Raw genomic sequence first — 19584 nt, forward strand, 5'->3', positions numbered from 1 at the left:
CTTCATTCTATTTTGGGGCAAATAATATTTCATTGTATATGTCTGTTAGCTGTTGGTTGTTTGAGTTGTTTCATTTTTTAGCTATTAAGAGTAATGATGCTATAAACATTCCTGTAGAAGTGTTTGTGTGGACATATGCATTCATTTAACTTAGGATGGGGGATGTAGCTCAGTGATTGGGTGCTTTCCTAACATGCACAAGGCTCTAGGTTTAATACCCAGTACTGCAAGGAAAAAAAAATGTCATTTTGCTTGGTTATATGCCTAAGAATATAATTGCTATAGTATATGGTTAATTCTTTATTTAATCAATTGAGGAACTGTTAGAATATTTCCAAAGCATCTATCCCATTTATATTCCCATTACGGTTCTGATTTCTTCACATCCTTGTCAACACTTGCTATTATCTTTTTCATTCTAGTCATCCTAATGAGTGTGTAGCAGTATTTCATCATGGGTTTGATTTGTATTTCCTTGATACAGATGATGTCAGACATCTTGCTTGTACTTACTGTCCATTTATATGTCTTCTTTGGTGAAATGTATATTTAGATCATTTTCTCGTTTTTAATTGGGTTGTCTTGTATCATTGAATTGTAAGAGCTGTATACATATTGTGGATACTAGCCTATTTTCAGATATGAATTGCAAATATTTTATATATTTTTGTGTGTGTGCGCTTCATGCTTTTGCTATAATATATAAGAATTCTCTGAAAATCCAAAGCCGTTTAGATTTGGCATTATGTTTTCTAAGCGTTTTATAGCTTCAGCTTTTACAATTAGGTCTTTGATCCACGTTGAATTAACTTTTTTATGTAGTGTGATATAAAGGTCCAGCTTCTTTTCTTTTGCATGTAAGTATTCAGTTTTCCTAGCACTGTTTGTCAAAAAGACTGTTCTTTCTCCATTAGTCTTGGCACCCTTCTTCAAAATTAGTTGACTATAGACGAAGGTTTACATCATTTTTTAACAGTAAACTATATTTTAGCCTTCTTACTGTGTGGATTGTTCTTTCACAGATAATCTGTCAGTAAATGAAAAGTATGGTTATTTTTAAATAGGCTTTTTAGGGGATCTCTGTGTATTTTTAGGAACACATCTTGTTGGCACATATTACCTAGATAAATGGCACAATTCGCATATAAAGCAGCTATCCTGGTCATGAATGTTATTTGCAAAGCCATGTTTCTTTCACCAACAGTGATATTTTGGTTTCTATTGCATTGGTGCTTCTTGAATGTAGGGTGTGATTATAGGACTTTTGAAAGTAGTATATAATAGTCTCTTCCTCGAGTTGCTAATGATTTGTAAGATATTAGGGAGAGGGAAGGAATAAAATAATATTGGAATACTCATGTAGTGGTTTTTTTTTGGAGGGGGGGTCTTTCTATGAAAGCAGTATAGTTTGAATGTCTGTAGTTAATACATCCATTTTAACCCAGTATACTATTTTTATAGTATTACCTTTTTTAAAAAAATTAAGCATTTTTTTAAGAACTAGAGCTTAAGTTGAAATTATTTACTCTCTAGTTCTCTAATGTAGGTTATTAGTACCATGGATACTGCTGAAAAGTATCCAGTATGGAGAGCTTAAATGTTTTTTTGTATTGAGCTCTGTAAAGTCCATTATGGACTTTAATTCATCCATTTAAAGGGTACAATTCATTTGTTTTGAATATATTTATAGATATGTGAAACCACTACAGCTATCCATTTTAGAACATTTTATTCTAAGGCTAATTAGACAGGTGCCATTACATTCTTTCAATACTTTTTCTTTTATGTATTTGAAGCATTTTTGTGTACTTTGGAGCATTGTCTACTAATGAACCTTTCTTTCTGAATATCACTTTGTACATTTTGTGTTCCTTTTCCTTAGGAGACTCAGCAATCCAATTTTGGCCCTGGAGAACAAAGTGAGTATATCTTTTGCTTCTGGTTTTTAAATTAAGCTATTTATTGAGCATTTGATTCACCTGGCTTTAAATTCCTTTAATAATTATTTTTGCATGTCTTATTCTAATTTTATGATCCAATAAATAGTAATGGATTGAGCTGAATATTGGTATGGCTATAATAATCAAGATATTATAGGTCATTATAGATCACAATAAACTTCTATTATTTGAACTAATAGTTGAAAGTGCATAGACTCAATTTGATGGGCATCTCATAAATCAAGAATCATTTTCCACTGTTTTTCCATTTCCTTGATGAAGATAAAGTGTTTCTATAATTATAAAACTAGACAAGAACACCTTATTTTAGCTGACCAAGATGCTTCTCTTTCTGTATCTGTGCATTTTCCATTTATTTTTTCCTGTGTCTTCTGGTCTGTGTAGAAAGCCTGCCATCATCCCCTGCAACCCTACTTTTTTCACCCTAACTCTTAAACTTCTTGATAGAACTTGAGGGGAAGTCAGCGCTAGGAAGTTCATGTATGGTCCCAAGAGATAATGGTGGGAAGGTCAGGAACCATTGCAAATTTCTGGGCTTCACCATTGTGTTAGTGTTTCATCACTGTGACCAAAATACCTGCCCAGAACAATGTAGAGGAAGAAAAATTTATATTGACTCACATTTTTATAGATTCAGTACACGGTCAGCTGGTTCTATCTCTCTGGGCCTGAGATGAAGCAGAACATCATGTTGGGGGATAGCTGCTCAGTTCACTGTAGTTGGGAAATGGAGTGTGTATAGGTAGGGAGACTGCAAAGAAAATGGACCTTTCCTGGGCATGCCTCCAGTGATCCACTTCCTTCAGCTTTGCCCCAACTGCCTACAGTTATCACCCAGTTTAATTCATTCAGACTAGGGTGGACTGTTTAGGTTATAGCTCTCATAATCTGATTATTGCACCTTCGAATATGCCTGCATTAACAAAATAACTGTTGGAGGATATCTCATATTTAAACCATGACAACCATATAGCTCTGTAACAAAACCAGATTTTTTAAATACTTTTTTAAAATATTTATTTTTTAGATGTAGATGGACACAACACAATGCCTTTATTTTTATGTGGTGCTGAGAATCGAACCCGGGTCCCACCCGTGCTAAGCGAGTTCTCTACCGCTGAGCCACAGTCCCAGCCCAGATTTTTTTTTCCTATTTAATTGTAGATGGATACAATAACTTTATTTTATTTTATTTATTTTTATATAGTGCTAAGGATTGAACCTAGGGCATCACACATGTGAGGCAAGTGCTCTACTACTGAGCTAGGACCTCAGCCCCAAACCAGATATTTTTGCCAAGAGCAATAATTTCTTCTTTTTTAAAATTTATGTTTTAGTTGTAGGTGGACATAATAGCTTTGTTTTATTTATTTATTTTTATGTGGTGCTGAGGATTGCACCCAGGTCCTCGCATGTGCTAGGTGAGAGCTCTACCACTAAGCCACAACCCCCGCCCAAGAGCAATAACTTCTTAAGTAAGGTAGATTTGCACTAGTTTTACGGTATTTGGGGAGATGAAAATAGGGACCTTTTTGATCTTTTGCTTAGTTATCTTAATGCAGAGATAAAATTAGAAGAATCTCTCTTTTATTGTTGTACTTTCTCTATATGTTCATCTTAGTTTTGCCTTGTAGCCAAGTTTACAGAAAAAAGGGACCTGATATTATTTACATGCAGAAAATATGTAGCTATAAACCACAACATTTCCATTTTCTCTCTTCATTTATGAACATCTCATTCTTGCTTCTACCCCACAACTCTTCTCTTGCTCCAAAGCTAACTATGACAGATGTGATCCCAAACTGCATCTCCTCTCTCTTTTTGTTTGTATGTATGTTACTAAGAACTGAACTGGGGCCTCGCACACATTGTAGGAATGTGCTGTACCACGGAGCTGCATTCCCAGCCCTTTATTTTTCCTTTTGAGGCAGAATCTTCCTAAATTGCTCTGGTTGACTTCCAATTTATGATCTTCCTGCCTCAAAGTAGCTGGGATTAGAGGTGTGCACCCCCACGTCTTATTTGGCTTGGCTTGGCTTTTTATTACCTTGTGTTTTTCACTTAATTTATTTTAACCCTGTCTATCAATATAAAGCTCTCATTCATTCTAATATTAAAATTGTGTTATGTGAGAGTGTTGTAGTTTAAGCCAGGCACAGTGGCGCAAACCTATAATCCCAGCGACCCGGGAGGCTGAGGCAAGAGTTCAGAACCAGCCCCAGCAACTTAGTGAGGCCCTAAGCAACTCAATGAGACCCTGTTCTCCAACTAAAATACAAAAAAGGGCTGGGGATGTGGCTCAGTGGTTAAGCACTCCTGGGTTCAATCTCTGGTTCGTAATATATATAACTTTAACTGGTCCTCTACTGATGGACTTGTAGTTCTACTTTTTGCTTTTATAAAGCATACTATTACATGTGTGTGTTTTCCGTGTGTTTCTCCAGATATCCCTGTAATGTAAAATTGCTTTCATTGAAATAGGTCAGTAGCAACATAGTTAAAATACAGAAATAGTATTTCTAGATTGCCTGCCCAAAAGATTGTGTGAATTAACAGTCCTATATGAGTATGCCTGTTTCTTCCCCCATTTTCCCCATATTAAAAGTAGCTATAATAATGTCATATTATTGGACTTCAATGTGTTGCCATTGTGATGGTTGGAGAATTGTTTCAGTTTATATTTCTTTGAGGGTAGATATTTTGCATACATATTTTATGATCTAAATAGACAATTTCAGTTGGTTATTCTGTATTATTTTGTTCCAGAAAGATACAATCCTTCTGCTAAAACTTCAAATGGGCACCAGTCTAAATCGTAAGTTAAACTAAGCTTAATAAGTTTGTCTCTTTTTCAGTGAGTTATCTGTAATATCTGGATATTTTGAACAGTACTTAAAAATATTATTTTTCTGTTTACTTTTTAGTGTTGTGCTAGAGATAGAACCTAGGGCCTTGTGTATGCTAAGCATATGCATTACCCCAGGCAGAAATATTAATCTTTTAATGCAGGTACAGGCAAACTTTATGTAAAGGATCATATAATGAAATATTTTAAGTATTTAGGGGCACATGGCTTCTATATTGAATACTTAATTCTGTCATGGTAGTATAAAAAGTGTAGCTATAGACCATGGATGTGTCTGTGTTTCAATAGAACTTTCTTCAAGCTGGACACAGTGGTTCACGCCCCTATTCCCTGTGGCTCCAGAGGCTAAAGCAGAAGGATCACTAGTTCAAAGCCAGCCTCAGCAACTCAGCGAGCCCTGTCTCAAAATAAAAAGGGATGGGAATGTAGCTCAGTGATTAACTGCTTCTGGATTCAAATTCCTGGTACAAAGAAAAATAACTCATTTTAACAATACATTGGTGGCCTAGGTTTTTGTTTGTGGGCTATAGTTTTCCTTGCTCTGAGATCACAGGTTTTTTTCCTCATCTCTCAGAGGTGTGTTTGTATGTATAGTTTATATTTAATAAAGAAATCATCTTAAAAAGAGAGGCTTTCCCCCCATTTAGCCATGTTATATATTTAAGCAACATAATTGGTACTGTCTTTGTTTTTATATTTTTATTTTGTAGGTAGGAATATATATGAAAATGTAATATATATGAAAATATAACAATAACTTCTCTCTTAAAGAGTAAACTCTTGAACTCCCGAGACTAAAAGTTAACTCAGAGATTAAAACAATTTCTAAAGAATTTATGGCCACAGCACCAGTTTTCTGTGCTATAGCTATAAACTACACTAATCACCTTAGTTTAGTAGCCTCTTCAGCTGAACAAAGGGAGGACTGAGGACTGCTGAAGAATTCAAATTATATTCTTACTCATATTTATATTCAAAAGCTTGATACATGCCTACAATATATGTGCATTTCACTTTGATTGCTGAGGGAACAAAAGTTGAACAGTCTGGTAAAAGCTTTTTTTTAAAAAAACTATATATGTGTATGCATATACAAACACAAGCATTGCATGCATGCATGCATGCATGCATGCATTCATTCATTCGTGGAGCTGGGGATTGAACCCAGAGTCTTGTGCATGTGAGGCAAGCACTCTACCAACTGAGCTACATCCCCAGCCCCTGGTAAAAGCTTTGATATATTTACACATGTAAACAGGTTCATTGAGCTGCCATTATTAAATCATAAGGGCTGGGAGAATTAAATACATTTCCTTACAAGAGATCAGTCATAGATATGCACTAAGCCCTTGTCCAAAAGAAAACTTTTTTCCCATCCCATTTAATTGATCCAGTCTTAAAACACTTTTCATAGTTATAATCATTTGGTTAACTTTAAGGTGATCTTTTTGGAATTGGGATTAGATTTATAAATATAGATTGAGCTTCAAGGGAAAATACATGTAATTATCCAAGTGAAAGAAGATTTCCTTCCCACTGATTGGAGATGCAATGAAATTTTTAAAAGAAAGATAATGAGATAGTAAATATGTTTCTAGTTGCAATTCTCCCTAATCTTTGTATTAATATTTTCTTCTCTTGTAAAACAAGTTTTCATGAGTTATTACTCAAATTTTAAGTTTAATGGCTTTGATTTTATGGTCTTAAGGAAGACTTAAACCTTTAATTTTACTTTCAGAAACTGTCAGTTTAGGGCTGGGGATGTGGCTCAAGCGGTAGTGCGCTCGCCTGGCATGCGTGCAGCCCGGGTTCGATCCTCAGCACCACATACAAACAAAGATGTTGTGCCCGCCGAAAACTAAAGGATAAATATTAAAAAATTATCTCTCTCTCGCTTAAAAAAAAAAAAAAAGAAAGAAAGAAACTGTCAGTTTATAGCATTTGTGTGTTTTTTTAAAACGGATTTAAATTTTTATCAAGAAGATTTGGAGCTTGGACTTTCAAAATTCATACATGGTCATTTCTGCTATAACCAAGACGCTCATTAAAAATCATTAATTCTATATAGGACACCTGTCTGTTTCCTAACAAGGCATTTATTTATTAACCCATTGAGTCCAGAATTTTCAATTTTGTGAATATTTCAGTAGAATTGACCCAGGTCATTAAAATGGTTAGACCTAACAATTTAGAGTTTATATATATCATATATTATTAATTAATGGTATATTATAATTATAATAATTATTATCATATAATGCTACTATATATTATATACTATTTTATTGTTTTCATAGGTGTTCTACATTTAGAATGATGGGACAGAATGGGTTAATTAGAATTTTGGATGAGGAAATTATGTTCTTTTGGTTTTCACTATTTAGTTGCCAACACAGATTTCTCTTCATGAAACATTGGGAACAAAGAGAGAGAACTGTTTGATGCTTTAATTTTTTTTTCCCTTTAGGAGTTATACATCTCCAGTGGACTGTTGTTTTAGTAATGATGTAAACTTCTGTATGCAATTTGAGAAAACAAAAGTGAATATGAGAATTTATAGAAAGTAATTTTTGTTTTATTAGAAAGAAAAGGTGAATATTTTACTCGTGAAAAGTTTAGAGCTTATGACATGGTTAAACTCCTCCTTTCTCTGTTTTCACTCTGAATGTGAACCAAACCAGACGTTTTTGTGTTTCTTAATTAAATCTTTGGCTACCATGGTGATTATTTCTACAAGTATTGGTGTATATTTAATACTCTGGCATCCATGATAAATTGTTCCAAATATAATAATCCTTTTTGCCTTTTCCCTCTAGTATGTTAAAAGATGACTTAAAACTAAGCAGCAGTGAAGACAGTGATGGGGAACAGGTGTGTCTACTACTATATAATTTTGCCAGTCTCATACAGTATTTGTTTTCATTGTATTTTATAAAAATTATAATTGAATAATACATTTACAATTCACTTATTTAGAATGAATTCCTTCCTATAATCCTCTGACACTGGAATATTATAGTTTTCTATGCTGTCTTTAAACCTCCATTCCCTGCTCCCCCTTGTTTTTAAAAACTCGACTTTTCCTTAACATTTGTTGTGTGTCAGAACATACTCATGAAGCAGTAGGTTACTGACAAGGAGAAATATTAATAAATTTCTTATCCTGGCAATTCAGTTATTCCTTAAGTAAAAATAATGTGTTAAGTAAACATCGATTCATATGTTAGAAAAGGTGGTTTTTAAGAATTCAGATATTGTTCACATTGCTAAGCAAATAGACTACTATTCATTTATTCATAGTTTTCCTCATGCTTTAATTTTAGGACTGTGATAAAACAATGCCAAGGAGTACACCAGGAAGGTAGGCATCCTTTTATTTGGTTTTATTTAGAGGGATAAGGTCAGCCTGATTAACACTGTAATAATAAGTGGCCTTATAAAGTAAATATTGTCAGTTGTGATTGTGGAGAAACAATTCTATAAGTTAACTAAAAATCACTAAATTTTATACTTAAAAACTACATGAATTTATGGTATGTAAATTACACCTTCAGCTGTTTTTAAAAGGTATTAATAGCTGAGTAGTACATCAGAAACTTTTTTAAGGAAGTGTTTATTTCATTTACAATGAAGTTCTGTGTTCACTGAATTGTAACAGCTCAAGTAAACATTATAAAGATAGTTGTTGGATTTGGGTGTTTTCTTATCATTGTAAAAGAAACTTTTATTCATTTATGTTTTATCTCCTTTAGTAATTCTGAACCTTCACATCATAATAGTGAAGGAGCAGATAACTCCAGGGATGATTCTAGCAGCCACAGTGGATCTGAAAGCAGCTCTGGATCCGATTCAGAGAGTGAAAGTAGTTCCAGTGACAGTGAGGCAAATGAACCATCCCAGAGTGCATCTCCTGAGGTGAGAAGGGAGTTCCTCATAAGCCTTCTTAAGGATCTTGGTAAAAATCTGATTTAACTGTAAAAGATATAGGAAAAAAGATTAAATATTCTGACAAAAAGCAATTGAACTGTGTATTTTAAAGAAAACTAAATACTCTATTATGTAATTGGTTGATTTTATTATTATTGTTTTTAAATACACGACAACAGTGGAATGCATTACAATTCTTATTACACATATAGAGCACAGTTTTTCGTATCTTTATATATAAAGTTATGTTCATGCCAATTTATGCCTTTATACATGTACTTTGTTTTTTTTGCATTACAATTCTTAATATACATATATACCACAATTTTTCATATCTCTGTTTGTATATAAAGTATATTGATACCCAATTCAAGTCTTCATATGTGTACTTTTGTATAATGATGTCCATCACATTCCACCATCCTGCTAATCCCCTGGCCCCTCCCTTTCCCTCCCTCTGTTTATTATTTAACAGAATCCCCCCCTGCCCCCCCCCCCACCAAATTTAAGAACTGTTTGAAATTCTGTTAGCAGATCATTAAAATATTGGATTTCTTGCCCAGCGCATGTGCCTATAATCCCAGCGGCTCAGGAGGATCAAGAGTTCAAAGGCAGCCTCAGCAACAGCGAGGTGCTTAGCAACTCAGTGAGACCCTATCTCTAAAATACAAAATATGACTGGGGATGTGGCTTAGTGGTTGAGTGTCTCAGAGATCAATCCCCAGTTACCCCCCCCCCCCCAAAAAAAAAAGGACTTTTTTAGTTTGGTCTTTACTTTTATGTCTCTATATAGTAATTCATGTTATATAGTTATTATGGATAAAAGGAGTCTTATATAGTTTAATTTCACTGTAGCTTGCTAAGTCCTGTTAAAAATCTCCTGTAGGGCAGGTGTGGTGGCACACGCCTGTAATCCCAGTGACTTGGGAGCCTGAGACAAGAGGATTGCAAATTCAAATTCAACTTAGTGAGACCCTAAGCAACTCAAGACCGTATCTCACAATTTTAAAAAAGGCCTGGGGATGTGGTTCAGTGGTTAAGCACCCCTGGGTTCAATCCCTCCTACCTCCAAAGCAAAACAAAACAGCAACAACAACAACAACAAAACCTCTTTGGGTACCTACATTATTTGTTTAGTTTCTGGAATTATACTATGTGATTTCTTGTTACAATGCTTTTCCTCCCCTCTCCCCCATGCTGGGGACCCAATCTCTACCATCCCTAGTCCTGCAGCCATTAAAAACAAAAAACAGCAACAACAACAAAAAAAAAACCTCACTAAGTTGCTGAGACTAATCTCCAATTTGTAATTTTTCCTGTTTCAACCTCCTAAGTAGCTGGAATTATATGTCTGGCTGTAATTAATGCCTTTCAAGTTAGATTTCTGACGTGAATTTGTTGTTTAAAGGCCACATATAACATCTGCTCATTCAAGTGATTAGAGCTAGTAGTAAATACTTCACCCTGTGCTTTAGTCCAGTCAAAACAGTTAAAAACACATTCTTTTATTGGATTAGACATTAGAGTTTTTCCTTTTTTTTTGATATTATGAAGAAGGAAGAAAACTTCAATGTTAAAAAAAGTATATGTATTTCTGTTTTTCAGCCTGAACCACCACCAACAAACAAATGGCAACTTGATAATTGGTTGAATAAAGTGAACCCACATAAAGTTTCACCAGCGTCTTCTGTAGACAGTAACATCCCATCCTCTCAAGGCTACAAAAAAGAAGGCCGAGAACAGGGCCCTGGGAATAGCTACGCAGATCCAGGAGGGCCTAAGGAAACAAGTTCTGCTACTCCTGGACGAGACTCCAAAACTGTCCAAAAGGGATCAGAAAGTGGGCGTGGTAGACAGAAGTCTCCAGCACAGAGTGACAGCACAACACAGAGGAGAACTGTAGGCAAAAAACAACCCAAAAAAGCTGAGAAGGCAGCTGCTGAAGAGCCTCGTGGAGGCCTGAAGATAGAAAGTGAAACCCCTGTAGACATGGCTACCAGCATGCCCTCCAGCAGACACAAAGCAGCCACCAAAGGCTCAAGGAAACCCAATATAAAGAAGGAGTCTAAATCTTCCCCACGACCTACTGCAGAGAAAAAGAAATACAAGTCAACGAGTAAATCTTCCCAGAAATCGAGGGAAATCATAGAAACAGATACCTCATCCTCAGATTCAGATGAAAGTGAGAGCCTTCCTCCTTCTTCTCAAACTCCTAAGTATCCTGATAGTAATAGGACTCCCGTTAAACCCTCCTCTGTGGAGGAAGAAGATAGTTTTTTTCGGCAACGAATGTTCTCTCCTATGGAAGAGAAGGAACTCCTTTCACCCCTCAGTGAGCCTGATGACAGGTATCCACTTATTGTGAAGATTGACCTGAATCTCTTGACTCGAATACCAGGAAAGCCTTATAAAGAAACTGAACCACCCAAGGGGGAAAAGAAAAATATGTCAGAAAAACACACCCGAGAGGCTCAGAAGCAAGCCTCAGAAAAAGTTTCCAACAAAGGCAAGAGGAAACATAAGGTTTGTTGTTTGTTTTGTTTTTTCAGTGCTTGGAATTGAACCTAGGTCCTTGAGAATGCTAGGCAAGTACTCCACCACTGAGCTATATTATACTCAGCCAAGCACAAGGTCTGTAAAAGATTTTTGTTGTTCATTTTTAAACATCAGAGTCTGAAGTGCTATGGAAATCTCAGCCACAGAATAATAAAAATGTGTCATGAGCCAAGGCCCAGTTGAGACTACATATATGGAGCAGTCTCTTGAGGACCTCTCTGCTTCTACCTGTTTCCCTCAGTGAATCCAGGATTATTTTGAATTAAATAAGAAATGAGCCAGAACTTCTGTGTGTGGTGGTCAGGCCTTGGTAACATTCTCAAAATATTGGTTGTGGGTGGTTTTAGTTGGAATACAATCCTTATCATTCTTTACTGTCTTCTACCCAAATCAAGTCACACTTGGTTTGGGCAGAAGACAGTTGATGACTAAACTTTTGGGGGCTATTCCAGCCCCCAAAAGTTTAGTAACCAATTTTGACACATCCTTGAGAATTTTTCTCATTCACTGTCCACATCTGTGCCTACCTTTTTTCTTTTTGTAGCGGGAATTGAACTCAAGACAGTCAACCACTGAGCCACATCCTCAGCCCTGTTTTGTATTTTATTTAGAGACAGGGTCTCACTGAGTTGCTTAGCACCTCGCCATTGCTGAAGCTGGCTTTTAACTCGTGATTCTCCTGGCTCTATATTTTTTCCTTTAACCAAAGTCAGAACTAAAAACATCTCCTGGGGTTGGTTGTATAGCTTAATGGGTAGAGCACTTGTCTATCGTTTGTGAGTCCCTGTATTCAATCCCCAGCACTAAAGTGGAAAAAAGAAAGGAGAAAAAAAAGTTTTCTGGCATATACCAGCTCTCATCTATAAGTATTTTCAAGGCAATTTAAGAGACAAAGCTTGGAGTATGTTTAAGGTTAGCTTTTTGTAGACCTAGGAAATGTGAAATTTCATGGATGTCTAAGATTTAAGTATTATAGTCATGTAGATATGCCGGGTGGCATAGTTACTCCAGTACATATGTGTGAACATAATTCAAAGTACTGAAAGTAAAGCTTGAACAAATGAACAGGTAGGTACCAGAATGGCCTTATCAGATAAACTTAGAGAACAGCCCCTAACCCAGTTGACCTGAGAGTCACACAAGGGGGAGCATTTCCTTAAAACCTAGTAGAGTCTAAGACTTTTTTTTCCCTTTCCTTTTCTTAAAATCACAGTACAATGCGCAGATGATACATATTCAGACAAACTAGAAAAATACTTCACTTTTTCATTTTTTGAATCTTCCAGAATTGAAATTGTCCATATGATTTGAACTTCTTACCATGTTCTGCCACAATAGCTAATGAGATTCCATTATTATATTATAGGGATGCTTTACTCATCCATGAGGGAAGCTATTTAGTAAGCTGTGTAGGGCTGTTGGTCCCTGTGCTTCTGAGCCTCAGATCTTGGACTTGCTTGTGGAATTTTATTCATAGAATTATGTGGAATGTGGGTTTATATATGATAGACTTTGTTCCTTAGAATATAGGATGTTTTTTCATGGTGTAGGAGGGGGAAAAGTCTTTTTGTGCTTAAAAAGTATTACATATTCTTTAAAGCTATCCAAACATTTAAAATGTAATAAAAAGTCATTTTTTACTCTTTTGTTTAAAATTTTTACAGCATATATGTAACATGTAGTTCTTCCTTAATAAGGAGCTCTGTATCCCTTTCTCTCCCATATCTCATTATCATATATTTCTCTGAAGATTTTTTATATCAATACCTGTAAATCAGATTTTGACTTTATAAAATGTATAATATAGGGAACTCGATTAAGATTTTTTAAATTCAGGGCTGGGGTTGTGACTCAGTGGTAGAGCGCTTGCCTAGCATGCACGAGGCACTGGGTTCGATCCTCAGCACCACATAAATGTAAAATAAAGATATTATGTCCACCTAAAACTTAAAAATAAATAAAAAAATTTTAAAAAAGATTTTTTAAATTCATGGATTTGTTAAGATAAATGTTTTAGGCAATTCCTGGAGATAAAGCAGATAGTAGTGAGAGGAGAACCAGTCAAAAGTAATGAAGGATATAGGGGTTGAGGTTGTGGCTTAGTGGTAGAGTGCTTGCCTAGCTTGTGCAGGGCTCTGGGTTCCATCCTCAGCATCATATAAAAATAAAATATTTTTTAAAATCCCGTAAAAACAAAAAAACAAAATAAAGGTATTTGTCCATCTACAACTAAAAAAATAAATATTTTTTTAAAGTAATGATATAATTTTCTTATGTCTCATTGCTCAGCTTTAATCATTTGTGTATAAGAGAATAGGCTTTTGCTATAGCAAATGTTTACAAACTTTTGTTCTGATATTATCCCTGCTATTATCTTAGTAGGGATAAGCTGGAGATTTCTAACGGATTTCTAATAGCTAAAATTAAATGGAAAAATAAAATAAAATCAGACCTACTACCAGCTGTTTTTTTTTTTTTTTTTCCATCTAGAATGAAGATGATAACCGAGCCAGTGAGAGCAAAAAACCCAAAACAGAGGAAAAGAACTCATCTGGCCACAAGCCATCCAGCAACAGAGAGTATGTCTCCAAAACATGTTTCATGCAGTGTTGTTAATACATGTTTATCATTTGGTATTGGGTACTTTCTGAGATGCCCCCAGTGTGTTCCTATTAGTAAGTGGATATCATACATGTACATACACACATATACTAAATAGTGGGAGCTTTTGCTTTTAACTGTTGAGGATGGAAAGCATAAAGATTTGGTTGTATTCTTCTCTCTCATTTTAATGGAGTAGGGGTGAGTATGGTAAAGTGTTAAGTAAAGCTTTATCACTTTCTGGATAGATGGAAAGCTTACATATAACTTGCAAGAGACCAGTTGCTAACTTAGGAGCATTAATCTTTTTGCCATTCATGTGTTTGCTCATTTATTTAACCAATATTTATTAAGTGCTTAATTATGTGTCAGGTGATGTTTTAGACACTGGGTATACTGCTTGTGGGGGCACAAAAAATGGGGTGGGGAAAGAAAAAACAGACAAGATGCCTACCCTCATGGAATTTACAGTCTCATTTTATTTTGCAATAATCATTTATTCTAGTAATCAGATGGGGAAAAACAAATTTGTCTTGAAAGCAGGTAAAGAGAATGGAAAAATCCATCACCCCTGTATTACTGTGTAGAGAAATGAGGGCATTTGTTTTGTTTGGCAGGTCATCAAAGCAGAGTGCTGCAAAAGAAAAGGAGTTGTTACCTTCACCTGCTGGGCCTGTTCCTTCAAAAGACCCAAAAACAGAGCATGGCTCTCGGAAGAGGACTATTAGTCAGTCATCTTCCTTAAAGTCAAGCAGTAATAATAACAAGGAGAATAGTGGCAGCAGCAAAAACAGTTCCTCTGCAGCAAAACAGAAGAAGACAGAAGGGAAGACTTCCAGTAGCTCCAAGGAGGTTAAGGTATGATGTTGGGAGCTTGAGCCTTTTGAAAATCACTCTCATTGCTATAATTTCTTCAAGGTGACAACTGTGCTTTAACATCTTTGTTATATGCTTTAACATCTTTGTTAATTTCTCAGTAAATATATAGATCTGTGTGTTTCTCTCTCAGTATGTCAAAGTATTGATAAAGTGATTCAGTCATTTCAGACCATAAAAGCAATAAGTCAGCTGGCCACATGTATACTAATTAAGATAGAAGCCCATAATTGAAAAAGTTGGTTATGGACATTTTCAAAATAAATACCACATGGTTCCAGTGCTAAGATTAAGTTCTTGTCTGTAGTTTGAAATGGGTTTCAAGTTTCTTGGAATTAGATTTTACAGTCAAATATATTACATGAATATCATATATTACAAATATACTACATAAAGTGACAAAGCACTTGGCTTTATTCATGAAATAGAAAAAAATTTAGCTAAGCTAGTTCTGAAATTATTCCTAATATTATTTTTCCTGACAGACTCATAATGTAGAGAAATATTCTTCATGTTTGTGGATGGCTATTTGGGCCAGAGAAGCTTTTTCAAGGCAGTACCTTAATGACTCTCCCCCTCAGTTTGTTACCAGGTTGTTTGATTGCTTTGTGTTTGTATTGATTATTCTGATCAGGAACAAATTTCTGGAATTAGGGCAATAACCTAAAGTTTTAGGAGTTTAACTCACTGGATTTTTGTGACTATATGTTTGAAAGTTGAAAAATTAGACTACTAAAGGCTATTAGTCATGCTTATTAAACTTGTTAATTTAAGTGTTTTAAGTTGAGATAATTTAAATTATGAGCAACTTCTCAAACATACGTACAGCAGGCAGGCTCTTCAACTGAACACCCTTCCTTTTTCTACAGTAGATTGGAGAATTCTTATGCCTTGAGGATGTGACTGTCCTTTTACCATTCCAGCTCTCCAGTTGCCCACTAGCTCTTTCTCAATCTCCTGTCTTTTCATTGCAGGTTTTGAGGCCTTTCTTAAATAAACAAAATAAAAAACATTAATTGAACTCACCTGCTTATTTGGCTTCTGCTGTCTCAAGGATAAAAATCTCTTCTTTATGAAGGAAGTTTTATTTTCTTAACAGCAGAGATTTTTTTGTTGTTGTTGTTTTCTTCAGTGTTTGACTTACCGGGGAATTAAGAAATGTTTTTGGATTAAATGCAGTCACTTGGTACTCCGTCAATTTCGAGAAAAAATAGATCCAATTTTAGTCTCAGGCTCTTCTAGTACTTAATAGTTATTAAAGTTGTTAATGCTAGTTGGTCTTGACAATTACCAACTCAGGCAGTTAAATGAATTAGTTGAAGAAAAATAATTTTCAGAAACCTTCAGTTTTCCTCACATAAATCTAAACTTAGACACTTACAGGACTATGTATAAAACATAAAGTAAGCTGTTTTAGTCTCATTACAACTGCAACATTGTATTCAAGAAGCCATTTCAGCTGGCCACACCTGCCTGTAAACCCAGGCTCAGGAGGCTGAGGCAGGAGGATTGCAAGTTTGAGAACATCCTCGGTAATTTAGCAAGACCCTGTCCAAAATTAAAAGGACTGGGAATGTAGCTCAGTAGTTAGTGATCTTCCTTGGGTTCAATCCCCAGTATTGCCACTAACAACAACAAAAAAGCCACTTCATAAGCAACTTTAGCATTTTTTCAAATCTTAAAAGACTTGTATTTTCATTTCTTGAAGTAAATTATAATACATGGAACTGAAAAAATTATTACATGGTTCCTTTTAAATATATTTTAAGCACAATTAATAAAATTATATATTATCCAGTTTTTCTACTATTGAAACATTTGTGTATTCATGGGTTAAATTTTACTAATTTATACTGTTTTATTATGGGAGATTGTAAATTCAAAAGTATAGGGCTGAATAGGAAGGCATTTGCAAAGAGAGAAAGGAAGAACGCTTGCATAAAGGGATATGTTGGAAGGAGGCAGAATAGACATGTTGATAGGAAACAAAGAAAAATGTAAGAAAAGTAGCTAGGCTTTTGAAATCAGGCAGATCTGGGTTTTTAAACTCAAATTCCAGATATGCCACTTAAAATTTGTTTGATTCCTAACATGTGTTGAGGTCCAAGTTTAATCCCTAGCATCGTGAAATTATAAAAAAATGGTTATTTGAACTTAGACAAGTTACTCAGTCTTGAAACTGCTTTTTAAAAAATTCAGTCTAATAGCAGTACCTATTTCATGAGGTTTTTGAAGGATTAACAACTATACTTAGTTAGCTTGGTGTCTGGTATGTAATAAACAGCCAGTAAACATTATATTGTTATTGCTGTTTTCAATGACCAGTAATTACTAATGTATTTTGCCCTTAGAAGTACTGCCATTTTGGTATGTGGTTTCTGTCTTATGTTTTTAACAAGTTCCTTGCCCATTGCCTAGCACATAGTAGACTCTAATAAATATGAGGATGAGTAGTTTGGTAACATAAAATGGACCATTCTGTTTTAAAAAAAGTTTACATTATAAAGTTTATAGAAGTTTTATAACACAAGGAAATCAATTACCAAAGGCAATAGAATTTTGTTTCCATTTTAGCAGTGACTGAAGAAATACTCTTCGCTTAATTTTTAATTTCACAGTTTTCAACATAGTTATATATTTTTCTGGTCAGGAAAAGGCTCCAAATAGCTCCTCTAACTGTCCTCCATCTACACCGACTCCTGATGCTTCTAAGCCTCGGAGAACAAAGCTTGCCTTTGATGACAGGTGAGATAAATAAGATTTTTAAAAATGCATTTGAGAAATCATTACAAGTTGGTCACAGTGACTCAGAAGTCTCAGCCTGGCAACTTAGCAAGACTCTATCTCAACATAAAATTAAAAGGTTGGGGAACTTGCCTACCATGTGTGAGCCCTTGGGTTCAGTTTCTAGCACCACAAACAAACAAACAAAAAAAACAACCAAGAATCATTCCAGTCAGCATGTAAGAAACTCATTTTAATTTCTATCAGTGATCAGAGGATTAATATTTGTATGTGATCCACAGAATATTCTGATTTTAACTTGAAAGGCACTCAGTTGTCCAACTACTGCTACTTTAACTTAACTCCATGACTCTCATGAGGGATGTGTATGATGTCTTCCAGTGAGCTGTTACTGCTTCTACTCTTACTGTTTAAAATAGTTTTTTTCCCCCCCTAGGGAAGAGAAATGATGGTTTTTTCCTGCATTTTGAGAAAATATTATTTCTCCTACCCACATTGTATTTATTCTTTTTTATTTTTATTTTTTTTTATTTTTTAGTTATTGGAGGACACAACATCTTTGTATGTGGTGCTGAGGATCGAACCCGGGCCGCATGCATGCCAGGCGAGCGCGCTACCGCTTGAGCCACATCCCCAGCCCTGTATTTATTCTTAATCTTTAAAATAACTTGACGAACTTAGTATTTAACATTAGGGAGTTTGATTTCTGATTTTTCTGGGAAGATATGCCATCAGTTGGTCAGAATGATGTATGTTCTTAACCTGATATAAACATTTGTCAGGAAAAAAAAACAAAAATCCCAGCCAGGTGCAGAGATGCACACCTGTAATCCCAGCCACTTGGGAGGCTGAGATAGGAGGATCACAAGTTCAAAGCCAGCCTCATCAATTTAGCAAGGCCCTAAGCAATTTAGCAAGACCATGTCTCAGAATAAAAAAAAAAAAAAAAAGGGCTGGGAGGAGACTCAGTGGTTAAGCGCCCCCTGGGTTCAATCCTTGGTACCAAAAAAAAAAAAAAAAAAATAGAAACAAATGCTTAATGATTTTTTTTTTTTAACTTGATGTGAAAATGAAGGGATACTAGAAACTGAAGTAAACTAGTATTATCTTAATGAAAATATTTACCATTTTATTTAAAATGAAAATGTGTATTGCAGAAATTATTCAGCAGACCATTATCTACAAGAAGCAAAAAAGCTAAAGCACAATGCAGATGCATTGGTATGTAAATATTCTCCTTATATTTATGTGTTTAATCAAATCAACTTAAATCCCCATTTGTTGTTTTTACTTACAGTAGATCACCACTAACTACTTTAATCCTTTCTTTAGTCCGATAGGTTTGAAAAAGCAGTATACTATCTTGATGCTGTGGTATCTTTCATTGAATGTGGGAATGCATTAGAGAAGAATGCTCAGGAATCCAAATCCCCATTCCCTATGTATTCAGACACAGTGGAGCTTATCAAGTAAGTAGAAGAATTTGCCACATCATTGGCAATAACATCATTTCTCTGGTCTGAGTAAGAAGAGGCTGATATAACCATATATGCTGAAGAGGATGCTTAGTCCTTTATTTTTCTTGGGAAAGGAGAAGTAGGCATTTAAGTGGATGTTTAGGTTTGATTCTAATGCTTTGAGGACAAAGGAAATCATGAGATCAAAGGGAAGTTTTATATTCTATTTGTCATTTGTATGTTATCTTAATCATAGATACACTATGAAGCTAAAGAATTACTTGGCACCAGATGCCACAGCTGCAGATAAAAGACTCACAGTACTTTGGTAAGTGTTGTGTGTTCCACCCTCTGATAAATGACATGTAGCCCTTGATAAATTGGACTGTGTATGTCTTGAATGCCTTGAGAGTATTATCCTTGAATCAACCTTCCTTATTAACCCTGTTACAAACCTTTTCTCAGTGAGTCAAGCAGGAAATAACTCAAAATTCCCACTGAAAGATTTTAGTTGTCAATTTCTGATCTCTTGCCCTCTTGATAAGTCTTGGTAGGATGAGATTGATATTGGAATCCTCTCATGAGGGATGTGTAT

General features: G+C 35.2%; 1 protein-coding gene across 4 annotated transcripts in view; it reads left to right on the forward strand.

Moving 5' to 3' along the window:
* The window catches only part of Aff4 (ALF transcription elongation factor 4), an 88265-nt gene that overhangs the window by 55761 nt on the left and 12920 nt on the right, over positions 1-19584 (forward strand). For all 4 annotated transcript variants that reach the window (XM_071612089.1, XM_027949608.2, XM_071612091.1 and 1 more), the window contains 12 exons: positions 1883-1919; positions 4728-4776; positions 7644-7698; positions 8151-8188; positions 8580-8742; positions 10360-11277; positions 13801-13889; positions 14529-14769; positions 17438-17532; positions 18690-18753; positions 18865-19001; positions 19246-19317. In XM_071612089.1, the coding sequence (XP_071468190.1) occupies positions 1883-1919; positions 4728-4776; positions 7644-7698; positions 8151-8188; positions 8580-8742; positions 10360-11277; positions 13801-13889; positions 14529-14769; positions 17438-17532; positions 18690-18753; positions 18865-19001; positions 19246-19317 (1958 nt within the window). The remainder of the gene's footprint in view (positions 1-1882; positions 1920-4727; positions 4777-7643; positions 7699-8150; positions 8189-8579; positions 8743-10359; positions 11278-13800; positions 13890-14528; positions 14770-17437; positions 17533-18689; positions 18754-18864; positions 19002-19245; positions 19318-19584) is intronic.

The sequence above is a fragment of the Marmota flaviventris genome, chromosome 5, assembly GCF_047511675.1.
Source record: "Marmota flaviventris isolate mMarFla1 chromosome 5, mMarFla1.hap1, whole genome shotgun sequence".
Classification (NCBI taxonomy): Eukaryota; Metazoa; Chordata; class Mammalia; order Rodentia; family Sciuridae; genus Marmota; species Marmota flaviventris.